General features: G+C 37.2%; 1 protein-coding gene and 1 non-coding gene across 18 annotated transcripts in view; both read right to left on the reverse strand.

The window, feature by feature from the left end:
- The window catches only part of ERC1 (ELKS/RAB6-interacting/CAST family member 1), a 554,906-nt gene that overhangs the window by 512,339 nt on the left and 29,379 nt on the right, over positions 1-13,188 (reverse strand). For 9 of the 17 annotated variants that reach the window (XM_048216749.2, XM_057318942.1, XM_057318950.1 and 6 more), the window contains exon 2: positions 4,365-5,188. In XM_048216749.2, coding sequence (XP_048072706.1) covers positions 4,365-5,033 — 669 coding nt within the window. In that variant the 5' untranslated portion in view covers positions 5,034-5,188. Of the gene's footprint in view, positions 1-4,364; positions 5,189-5,431; positions 5,598-13,188 lie in introns of all 17 variants that reach the window. The other 8 variants (XM_057318945.1, XM_057318944.1, XM_057318948.1 and 5 more) reach the window with 1 other exon arrangement.
- On the reverse strand, positions 3,857-3,960 carry LOC113258121 (U6 spliceosomal RNA). The gene has a single exon (XR_003317136.1). It is a non-coding gene; the product is annotated as a U6 spliceosomal RNA (small nuclear RNA).

The following is a 13,188-nucleotide window of genomic DNA, read 5'->3' on the forward strand; positions in this document are numbered from 1 at the left end:
TTCAAGCATGCTACACCATGATGCTTAACTGTCTAAATACAAAGTACCTCATATTTGAGCACTGAAACACTATCAGTATATACTCCAAATTTATCAATCTGATTTTTACAAATTAAAAAACATAATATCTACCCTAGAAATACAGATACAGGGGTGCCTGGGTGGCACAGCGGTTAAGTGTCTGCCTTCAGCTCAGGGCGTGATCCCGGAGATCTGGGATCAAGCCCCACATCAGGCTCTTCTGCTATGAGCCTGCTTCTTCCTCTCCCACTCCCCCTGCTTGTGTTCCCTCTCTCACTGGCTGTCTCTATCTCTGTCAAATAAATAAATAAAATCTTTAAAAAAAAAAAAAAAAGAAATACAGATACAATTTTTAAGACCTATGCTACACTGGTACCTTACCATAAGACTAAATAAAGCAAACTCCTTTTTTCTCTCTTGATATTTACAATTCAACACCAAACTGTAAAAACTTTCAGAATGTATCTACTATTATTTCATATTTAGGAATGATAAATTTTTGGTGTTGTACTTCACCTTCTGAGTACATAAATGTGAACTGAAGAAAATATATTTCCCCCTTCTACTGTCATAGGTCATCTAAGTATTTTATCTTGTGCATCAATGATTCTCAAGGTAAGGAGACACCAAAATCACCAGGATGTTTTTTTTTTTTTTAAATAAACATATCTAAGATTTTTAAACACTTTTTTCTCTACACACACTCCTTCTACTAAGGATCACTGTCACAGAATAATCATTATGTACAGGAGGCTGTCACTGCCCTAAAGTGCAGTAGGCAGAAAAAAGGTTAAGAAGCACTTAGCCAACAGTCCCTTATTTTCCCTTCTGTCACAACTGAGCTCAAAGGTGACAAGAGAATAATCATGAATTCCCGATGGCAGATGAGCAACACACTAGTTTAAGAATATTCTAAAGATCCCAAAATTGGTTTATCTCAGAATTATCAGAGAAGCTTGTTTAAAGTATAGGCTCCTGGACTCCATCTCTAGAGATATTTATGAAGCAAGGCCTGGAAATCTATATTTTAAACAAATAAATGTATCAGAACTAACATTTAGGAACCTTATCCTTACTTTTAAGATCTAACACCGTGGTCTATTGTAATTCTTCTCTTTCTTTTCACATATTTTGTTTTTAAAGTCTTGAAGACTCAAACTCAAGAAACTTCCTAAAGAATACTTCAATTTAAAGGACATTTCCTCTTTTTTAAAAAAGGCTGGGTCTCTAAGAGACTTAAGATTTAAGTATACTGGGGCGCCTGGGTGGCACAGCAGTTAGGCGTCTGCCTTTGGCTCAGGGCGTGATCCTGGCGTTGTGGGATCGAGCCCCACATCAGGCTCCTCCGCTATGAGCCTGCTTCTTCCTCTCCCACTCCCCCTGCTTGTATTCCCTCTCTCGCTGGCTGTCTCTATCTCTGTCGAATAAATAAATAAAATCTTTAAAAAAAAGAAAAAAAAAAGATTTAAGTATACTAATAAAACATTCATATTTTGTGTAATGACAAACTACATTTAATCACTGGTTAAAAACTAAATGCAAAGTAGTTAGAGTTATATCTGAGAAAAGAGAAAATTATCATAATTTCTAATTATTTTGAAATCTCTGATTCAAATGAATTAGAGGTTTAGTTTTGTTTTGGTTTTTTAAGATTTATTTGAGAAAGACAGAGAGAGGGGGGCAAAGGGAGAGGGAGAATCGTAAGCAGACTCTGCACTGAGTGTGGAGCCCAATGTGGGGTTCAATCTCACGACCCTTAGATCACAACCTGACCCGAGATCAAAAGTCGGATGCTTAACCAACTGAGCTACCCAGGTGCCCCAATGTTTAGTTTTTAATTCATATTGTACTATCAAATAAATTTGAAGATTTTTAACTCTGTGATGTTAAATTAACTAGTACAGACACAATAGCATATAGGCATTAAAATAATGATTCAGACACACAGGGTATTAATATACAGCAGATGTGTTGGCTAAAAAAAGGTCACAATGTAACACCTATGATATTCCATTTGTATAAATTTTATGTGTGTACGCACAGAGATGTTCATTACGGAGAAACAACAAAATGTTAACAACGGAATAGCAAAGTTAGGGCTCCCTGCTTAGCAGGGAGCCTGCTTCTCCTTCCCCCACTCCCCCTGCTTGTGTTCCCTCTCTCACTGTCTCTCTCTCTCTGTGTCAAATAAATAAAATCTTAGGGAAAAAAAAAAGGAACAGCAAAGTTACCATACATGGGAGGATTTGGGATAAACTTTGATTTCATATCTATCTTTTTCAGTATTATTTTTATGATCAGAGGAAAGAAGTTTATTTGTTTGCTTAAATATTTTATTTATTTGACAGAGAGAGAGACAGCCAGCGAGAGAGGGAACACAAGCAGGGGGAGTGGGAGAGGAAGAAGCAGGCTCCCAATGGAGCAGGGAGCCTGATGGTGGGGCTCAATCCCAGAACCCTGGGATCATTCCCGGCGCCGAAGGCAGACGCTGAACAACTGAGCCACCCAGGCACCCCAAGAAGCTATTTCTATTACTGAAAAAGTCTGGGGTTTTAACATACAAAGCAATATAACCAGCAATCTTCTTCAAATAATCAAAACAGTAGATACGAATGTCTGAACTGAGTATGAGCAATAGAATGGTAAAACAATCAACAGAAATCTTAGATTTACTTCATCAAAGACAGATCACTTCTAATTCCTTCTTTCCTAGCATCATTCAAGAACGCTGAAGAAATCCAAATAAGTTTATTACTTTCTTCATAATTTTTATTAACCTAACCGCAAAACAAAGTATAATGTCAACAATAAGACGGCTACTTTAAAATTCTTCTTTAAGAATAACAGAATTCTTTAAGGAGGCAAATAATTCAAACTCACAAGTTTAAGAAAAGGTCTAAAAGTCTCAAACAAAAAGTATGATTAAGATTTTAATTGTTGCAAGCATGAATAGGATTTGTTCACATCTTTGGAGTCATATGTCACTAAATGTGACATGACAGTGGCCAAACATCAACTATAATCTGGAAGAGTAGAGGGGAAAAAAATGTTTCCTATATCTAATAGGATAGCATTTAGCTCTCAAACTGCAGAGCCCTAATTATAATGCCTAGTAATCTCATTTATTTTCTAGAAGCAACCAACCATGCCAAATTGCCCTTCTTCTACCTTATATTTGAAGAACTAAAAAAAGAAAAAATTTTTTTTAATATTTAAAAAGCTACATAAACATCCTGAAGTTAAACTTTCATGAACGCCAACAGAAAAAACTGCTTCCCATTGTTGGTACTTAATATTTATATCATCAATATTAACTTTTAAAACTAATTTTCATTCTGTGCTATCAACATACTGGTTTACTTTGCAGGAGCTTTTCTGGTTTTTTTCAAGACTCATTTTTTGACATCTATTATGGTAAATTTTTTTTCTTTCTTTCTTTTTCTCTCTGTAGACAGCCTCTTGCCTTCTCAAGTCAGTTCCTGGCAGACTAGCGAGATGTCACAGGTGTGCAGCAGCCACTAACACATATCTCTTCGTTCCCTTTCCCCTGACCCCTGCCCCAAACTCTGCAGGCCATGAAGATTCGGATACTTTGCATACAAACAAACAAACCGATACAATTTGACAGATTGAAAGACCTCTGAGTTCATTCTGTCTGAGCCCTCATTTTACAGCTAGGTCTGGTAATGACTAACTTAACATTACACAGGCAGCAGTATACAGGACTAGAATCCGGGTCAAGTGAAATGAGAATCAGCCCTTCAGTCCGCCAGATAATAATATGAGCCATAAATTGTGCTAGGTGTGTGAGGCTTGAATGCCAAGTTCAACCAGCAAAAATACAGAACACTTCACAAATTTGTGTGTCATCTTGCACAGGGGCCATGATAATCTTCTGTATCATTTCAATATCAGTCTATGGGCTGCCGAAGCGAGCACCACGGTAAATCTTACTTCTACACCTCACACTTAAGGTACATAGCCTGAATAATTTTGATAATGCATCTTAGAGCAGATGACAAAAATTATACTCTCACAAGAACTGGAGAAAGGTAATATAGGCTTAAAGAAAAGACAGGAAGAGAAAGAGAAGCAGGGAAATGCAAGTGGGAAAAGCAAACAAGAACAGTGAGCAAGCAGACATGGCAACCAGAAAAAAACAAAGGCACAGGACCAAATCCAGAAAAGGTTAAGAAATGGAGGATAGAAAATACTCAGATAAACAGGAAAAAGAAAGATAAATGAACCAAGAAGAGGAAAACCTAAGAAAGAAAAAAAGAGAATAGCTCATTTCACTTACACATGAATTCAGTCAATAAAGGTAAACATAATATAAAACTAACCTGGTTTTCCTCCTGCACAACTCTATACTGTTCCTTCCAAATAGTGATTTTGGAAGCTTCATCTTTTCTCAGGGCTCGTTCTTTCTTCAGCTCTGGGCTCCAGAAAGTCTTGATGCTATTCATTGAAGAACTTAATTTGCTCTCCTTTACTTCCACATCCTTCCGCAAGAGATCATTTTCTCTTAATACTTCTTTCAGCTGTGTCTGCAGATCCATGATCGTATTATCTCTTGCCTGACGAAGAGAGTGAGGAACAGTGGATGCCATACTCACAGGAGGGAGGTGATGCTCTCCAAATGCTATGGTGTCACTAGCAACCCCACTACTAGCTATATTGGGGCTACTGCCCATAGCAGTCATCCTGACACCATATGGCAGACGTCCCCCAGAACGGCCAAGCGTCATGGTGCTTTTAGGTGTTTCTGAACCCACATTTTCATGGTCACTTAGGTACATAGGGCCAGATGTGGCATAGGCAGCATTTAAGGATTGGATATTCTCCATTGAAAGGGTTTTCCCACTGCTACCTCCAACACTGCTTCCAGAACTCCCTCCTGTACTATTGGTTCGACGATGACCCAAGCGAGGGGAACGTGGAAGCCTAGGTGAACGCCCAGGGCTCTGGTTGCTCGGTTCTACCTTCCCAACTGAGCGAGCACTTCCATACATGGTTGCAAGATGAACTTCAATGCCAAGAAAGATGTAAAGCAGAAAGCAAAATATGAAATTCCGTGATGTTTCTTGATGGCTGTAAGTCTGCTTAGGCTAATCAAAAGTAACAGGTCTTCAGCTGTCCAGTCTTGAAGAAATACCTTACACCATATCTGCAATGAAAAGATCACACATTAAATCCCCCAATAATAAACATCTGCCTCTCAGAAACTTTTCATTACCCCTACATAAGAAAGATCTCCATTTCTATCATCTACTTATTCATGCACTCAAAATTTGTCTACAGCACATTTTACTGTAAATATCATTTTAACAGTACTTTGCATGTCTCAAAACTGAACACTGAAACCATGCCATGCAAATGGAAAAGAAAAAGAAATAAGAAGCATAAATACTTCGGGGCGCCTGGGTGGCACAGCGGTTAAGCGTCTGCCTTCGGCTCAGGGCGTGATCCCGGCGATCCAGGATCGAGCCCCACATCAGGCTCTTCAGCTATGAGCCTGCTTCTTCCTCTCCTGTTCCCCCTGCTTGTGTTCCCTCTCTCGCTGGCTGTCTCTATCTCTGTCGAATAAATAAATAAAATCTTTTAAAAAAAAATTAAAAAAAAAATTAAAAAAAAAAAGAAGCATAAATACTAGCAATGAAAAGATAAAACTCAATGTCTGAACATATGATTTTCTAACTGGAAAACCCAAGATCATCAATTAACAAGTTAACAGAATGCCACAAATCGATCAGATACAAGATCAACATATAAATACTGGTACTTTCTATACATTAGTAATAACAATTAGAAAACGCAATTTTAAAAAAATCCCACTCACGACAGCAACAAAACCATAAAACACTTTAGTATAACTCTAACAAAAAGGTGCAAGCATGAAATACTTCATATCCTAATGAAAATCTCTACAGGATTCTCCAAATATAACTCAACAAGCTGACTTTAAAATTCAAATAGAGGAGTAAAGGCATAAGAATAACCTAAACAATTTGCAACAGAAGAAAAAGAAGAAAGATGTTCCCTAAATAGCAAGATAAATTACAGGTCCATGATCCTTTACTTGCAATGCAAAAATCATAAAACCTCTAAAAGTAAGTTTTGTTTCTTCTTAACTCATTTAGCAGCAAAACCTGACTTGATTTGTTATGAGGTCACTTATTGTTTATAGGTATTATTCATACACTCATTGAGAAAACAATGTATATGGTTACAGGATACTGCATAATGTCCACTGGGTATCAGGGGGAAAAATCTGGACTCCAAACTACATCTGACCCCCAGGATTTCTCATAAGGACTCACAGCCTTTTAAAGCCACAGTATTTAAAATTGTATAGTACAGCTTCAGGAACCCAGTCTAAATTGTATATGTAAGTTTAGCAAATCCTAAATCAATAAATGGGGTTTGAACCAATGCTCTTAGAAAAATAAATTACATCCCTACTTCACACAGTACACAGAAATAAATTCTATGTACATGAAAGATATAAATTTTATTTTATTTTATTTTGAGAGAGTGTGTGTGCATGCACACTGGGAACAGGATGGGGAGGCAACACAGAGGGAGGAGGAGAGAGAGAATCCCAACCAGGCTGCATTCCCAGCCGGGCACAGGGCTCAATCTCACCACCCTGAGATTATGATCTGAGTCAAAATCAGGAGTTGGATGCTTAACCCAATGAGCCACACGGATGCCCCCAAAATATAAATTTTAAAACTATCAAAAGTACTAGAAGAAAACTTAGGAGAACACCATTGTGAACTTGAGTTAAGGTAGGGCTTCTTAAGTAAGAAACAAAAAGCAAAAACCATAAAGAAAAACAAATTATTTAATTATGTCAAAATGACAAAGTTCTATACCAAAAAATACCATAAGCAAAATTAAAAAAGAAACCAAAAACTAGGTGAAAATATATCTAACATATATATAAAGATCTATACAACATGTACAAAGAATTAAGACAGGGAAATACCAAATTTGAAAGAGCACTGGTATAAGGGAAGGGAACTTGTATTGTAAGGGGAGGTTGAGGGCAAAATGTTTATGGAGGCTTTAAGTTCACTTTATATTCATCCTACAGTAAAACTTGAATTTTTTAAAAGGAAAACATGTTCATATTATACAAGTATAATTTAAAACCAATTTTTAAAAACACCTATCACAACTATCTACTTTCCACACTTCTCTCAAAAATAAATCAACTAGATCCCCATGGCTTCCTAATACAGTACCAAAGAACTGGCTTAGGTCAAGTAACAGGTATCAGCACATTCAATAATATTTTCCAAAAATCCGCTGTTAATGTAGAATCCTTAACTGCGGCACCTGGGTGGCTCAGTCAGTCAAGCCTCAGACTCTTGATTTCAGCTCTTGATTTCCACTTGGGTCATGATATCAGGGTGGTGAGATTGAGCCCCGATTGAGCTCAGTGGGGAGGCTGCTTGTCCCTCCCTCTTCCCTTCTGCCCCGCCAACTCACATGCGCACTCTCTCTCTCTAAAATAAAATTCTTTTAAAAAGTGTTTCTTCACTGAAAACACTACCCAAGTAACTCGCATGGTCAAAAATACGATTTTAAAGAATCCATATACTTTAGTCAAACTCAAAACAGGTTACTCTTCAGAAATATGAATACACTGGCAGTCTCACCTTAACATTAGTAAAGATAGCCCCAGGGTAACAACAAGCAGAACAGAAAATACATAGAGCATGAATCTTTAAGGTTCCATCTCAGAAATAGCAATAGTACACCAACTTCAGAAATTGCAATATTCTATTAGTAATGTTAGGAGATTCCTCTCCAGAAATAACCTAGCTTAAGAAGTAAAAACTTCTGGGGCGCCAGGGTGGCACAGCAGTTAAGCGTCTGCCTTCGGGTCAGGGCGTGATCCCAGCGTTGTGGAATCGAGCCCCGCATCAGGCTCCTCCGCTATGAACCTGCTTCTTCCTCTCCCACTCCCCCTGCTTGTGTTCCCTCTCTCGCTGGCTGTCTCTATCTCTTGTCAAATAAATAAATAAAATCTTTAAAAAAAAAAAAAAAAGTAAAAACTTATTTTCATGATTTTTTTTTTTTTTTAAAGTAAGCTCTATGCCCAACATGGGGCTTGAACTCACAGGCCCAAGACCAAGAGTCACGTGCTCTACTGACTGGGCCAGCCAGGTAACCCTCCTTTTCATGATTAATCTGAACTGTGAGGTAGGTGACAAGTAATACCCTACATATTACTGTTTGAATGAATTCTATTTCAAGATCAAAGAGAGATGCAAAGCTTTTTTTTTAAGCAATCTGAATATTGTTTAAAATAAGAGAGCCATTCACTATCCAGAATCCTTAAATGATAACAAAAACTAACACTGAATATTTACCATATGTCAGGCATTGTGCTAAAAATTTTATAAGATCTAATTTAATATTTAAAAGCCTCCCATAACATAGGTACTGTCATTATCTCCATTTTCGAGATGACACAAGTAAGGCTTACAGGTGTTAACTGACATCTAAAGTCACATACCCACGAAGTGTTAAGGTCAAGATTTGAATTGGGGCACCTAATTCCACAGCCCTGGAGGCTCTTAACTGCTTTGCCTAACCACGATCATCTGCTGATGAGAACATCTCAACTGTTCATACGATATTAAAGGCAGTTTTAAGACACTTTTAAGGCAGTGTGTCCTGCTAATCTAATACTCATTAAGGCAATTTTAGGCTTTCCGGCTTAAATATTCACATTTCTCTTTCTATTAAGGAGAAAGTCTTTTTTAAAAGATGGTGGGCAAAAGAACAAAGTTAAGTGAAACTAACAAAATAAGGAGTAATAATTCAGAGTCTCAGGAATCATGCCATCAGAACATTAAACTGCCACGTTCAAAAAAAAAATTCCCAACTGTGCTTTTGTGCAGACTTCTATTTTCATGTAGTCAAGTAACTAAATCGCAGTGAATAGGCTAAGATCCAATAACAAAAATTCCCATCAAGTTTTCAACTTTAGCAGGTGCACTGTAATGTTCAAGTCACTTTCAGATCAAAACGGCATTTGCATGTGGAGTCTTTGCTATTATCAGAACTATATTCAGTTACACAACAAAAGGAAGAAATTTACTAGCTCTGAATTCCTCAGACTGGCTTTTTAACCTCATGAGCTTCAGGGAAGATAATGTTCAAAAAAAATTTTTTTCTTTTAAAAATATGCCAGACATACAACCACAAAAATAATAATTCTTGCACTTTAAACAACTGACAAAAAAGAATTTTGACCAAAAAAAAGTTACACAGTATGATTACATGTATGTAGAATTCTAGAACTAATTTATTATGACAGAAAACAAATCAGTGTGTGCCCGGTGATGGGGTTGGGGGAGGCATGGATCAAAAAGGAGGAGGAGGAAACTTTTGGGGTGATGCTAACATTCACTATCTTGACTGGGGTAATGGTTTCACAGGCATATACATATCAAAACTCTTCAAATTATATATTTTTTTAAGATTTTATTTTTTAAAGTAACCTCTACACGCAAAGTGGGGTTCGAACTTAAAACTGCAACATCTAGAGTCACATGCTTTACTGACTGAACCAGCCAGGCAACCCTCATCAAACTATATACTTTAAATACATTCAGTTTACTGTACATTAAGTGTATGTAGCACAAAAGTTTGAAAAAAAATTTCACACTCCAAACTCCCTTGTTCTTGATTAATCCAAAAGAAACAGCTTCACTGATTATACAACTGGAATCCTGACTGCTGCTGGATAAAATCATGCAGCTGTATAGTTTGAGCCCATAATGTTGCTCCCAAAATCCTTCAGTTAGCTTCCTATCCGTATTCTGTTAGCTCCCTATCTACTATCTGTTGTGGTGGTTAGTTCAAATCCTCTCCCTCTGCTTATCAGACAGAGCACAAGAGTCTCCTGGTTCAGAGACCAAAAACTTTATTACTCACTGCACAGCAAACAGTACGAGTATCATGTCTGCATTGGCTCCTTATTATCCCCAAGTCCAACAGGTGACAAGAGAGGCCCAGACAGATGCTACCCATGCAGTGGGTTTGCACTGCAGCTGAGGATACTGAGTTTAGGGAATCCGCCACTTTTATAATGAGCAGTAAGCCTGCTCTGTCCCAATGGGAAACATTACCTCCAGGTGGCTTGCTGCATACACAATCCTGAGAAATGGCCCAGGTTAAGAGCACTCAGGGCCTTGTATTCTTAGCATACTCGGCAAGGCATGCACGAAAGAAAAGACCCGTGGATGACTCACTCTCCTGACAAGTATTTTGGTAGTTTTAAGGTATCTCCATAAAGTCTTTGATACTGCTCCCTTCAAGGGGGAAAGCAAAATTCCTCTCTCTCTGAATGTGAACTGGACTTAGTGATTTGCTTCTGATGATGTTTCACTTCCAAGACAAGTCATAGAGGACAACGGGGTTTCTGTCTTGGTCACTCCTTTGCATCCCTCATTTCGTGAGGACCTAGCTGCCATTTGTAAGGATATTCAAGCTACCCTACAGACAGCCACACAGTGAGAAATTGAAGTCTCCTTCCAACAGTCATGTAAAATACCTTCAAAAAAGGTCTCACAAGATATCTTGAGCCAGAACCTTGAGCGCGCTATGCTCTACCTAACAACAGTGAGATGTTTGGTTTTTTTCAATCCAGTAATTTTTTTAACTTTTAATACCACAAAAGAAACTGATACAGAGTTGTTCCTGAAATCTTTGTTTCGGGGTGGGGGGGGGGTGCATACACATACACATGTACATACTGCATCACAATTAAAAGTGTGTTTCTTTTTGTAGACTCTAAACAATTCTCAACATCATTGCCCGAATGATCTCCTAATACGATTCCCAGGTGGGTCAGGAACCCCTAAGACTCCCTAAGATCCTTTCAGGAGGTCCATGAGAGTGAAACTATTTTCATAATACTATGATATTATTTGCCTTTTTCACTGTACACTCTTACAAATGTATAGTATTGTCTTTCAGAGGCTACATGATATGTGGTATATCCCAATGGAATGTATACTTGTATATTCTTATGCTTTAAATTTTTCTCAGTTTCACTCTTTCAGTTTTACTTTCTAAAACAGTAAATAGTAATAGATATAGCCTACATAAACAAAAGCTATTTATAATCCTCACTGATTTTCAAGAGTTAGAATAGGGATTGTGGAACAAAAAAGTTTAAGAACTGCTGCTCTAAAATTTAAATATGGTATGAGCACACCTACATACTTCCTTTGATGGCTTCCCAAAATAAGAATCTAAATTCCTTAGCAGTGCATATAAGATTTTTCATGATTTCAGTCTTGCCTACATCCCTAAGGCAGTTTACTGCTTAACCACTCTCCTTTTCCATGTGACAACCATGATCAAGTACCTGCAATTTCAGGAAATGACCTTCCTCTTCCCCATCAACTGGCTAACTACTAACTGCTCATTCTTCCAAACTAAATTTAACAGTCACAGTCCTACACAAACCCTTAAATCCCTCAGTCCAATTTAGGTGCCCCTCTCATGGAATCAAGGGCTTTCAAAATAATGTTTTAATTAATTGCTTCCTTAAAGGAATAACTTATCTCCAAAACCTAGCACAGTGCCTAAATCAAATATGCAATGTCCACTGAATCTGAGTACAATTCATTAAAATAGTTCTTATATTCAGAAGGTGGTAGTAAGCTTGAAATTAGTGTAAGGAAACTGCAACTAAATGCAATGTAAGACAAATATAATGAAAGCCCTTTTATCATTTCCTTCATGTTAATAAAATTTATTTTTAAATTGTAACCAAATTCCATAAATTGACAACCTCCTTCTTTATATGTATTGCTATGTATTTTTGTCCTCTAAAATGCCCTGAAAAAAATCTTTTTTTTTTTTTTTTTTTTTTAAAGATTTTATTTATTTATTTGACAGAGATAGAGACAGCCAGCGAAAGAGGGAACACAGCAGGGGGAGTGGGAGAGGAAGAAGCAGGCTCCCAGCGGAGGAGCCCGATGTGGGACTCGATCCCGGAACGCCAGGATCACGCCCTGAGCCGAAGGCAGACGCTTAACGACTGCGCTACCCAGGCGCCCCAAAAATGCCCTGAAAAATCTTAAAGGAATGTACTAAACAGTCAAGATTTCAACTTTTTGAAAAAATCTTACATGAATAAAAATAGGAAATTCTGTAGCTACGTTTTAATTCCGAAAAGACACCATAAGCTCAGTAAGAACAGACTGATGCCTCTCATTTTGCAAGAAAGTTAAAAATTCTCCCCCCCCCAAACACACACACAGCAATCACATGTAGAAAATATGCCTATGGATACAAGACTGCTCTTAATACTAAAAAACCTCTATTAAAATAATTATCTGTCAAGTTAATATTATAGCCTGAGACCTATAAAGTACTTCAAATGAGTTTTCTTATCCTATATTTTGAGTTTTTAAAAATACTAAAACAGGGGCGCCTGGGTGGCACAACGGTTAAGCGTCTGCCTTCGGCTCAGGGCGTGATCCCGACGTTATGGGATCGAGCTCCATATCAGGCTCCTCTGCTATGAGCCTGCTTCTTCCTCTCCCACTCCCCCTGCTTGTGTTCCCTCTCTCGCTGGCTGTCTCTATCTCTGTCAAATAAATAAATAAAATCTTTTAAAAATATAAAAATAAAAATACTAAAACATATTAACACAGCATTTAAATCTGAGAGGTTACCCAGATTTATGTTTAGAAAAATTTCTAAAATCTAATTTTGACAAGAACATTACCAGAAATCTGGTTTTTCTTAGATTTAGTGTTTATTATTAACATGGTTTCACCAGCAAATCATATTTCCATGTTCCCATAAAAAATTACAATTTTTACAGAGTTTCTATTTTCACCAAACAAGCATTCTTAACTCAAAAACAGCCTAAAAGCCTCAAAATAGTGGGTTTCCATATCAAGATAAGGTTCAATCTGTTCTCAGAAAATAAAATCAAGACATCTAAAATTAATTCAGTTTTGGTGGTATACACTCATAAGCAAAGAATTTTTTAAAGATATACAAGACAATCAACATTTAAAATAATTAGATTTACTCTTAAAACAAAAGTCATTTTTTATTTCTTTAAAGTCATTTTTTTTAAAGTTCCCAAAATGAAGAGGAATGGCAAAAATTAAAAATACG

This window comes from Ursus arctos, unplaced genomic scaffold, assembly GCF_023065955.2.
Source record: "Ursus arctos isolate Adak ecotype North America unplaced genomic scaffold, UrsArc2.0 scaffold_26, whole genome shotgun sequence".
NCBI classification, from domain to species: Eukaryota; Metazoa; Chordata; class Mammalia; order Carnivora; family Ursidae; genus Ursus; species Ursus arctos.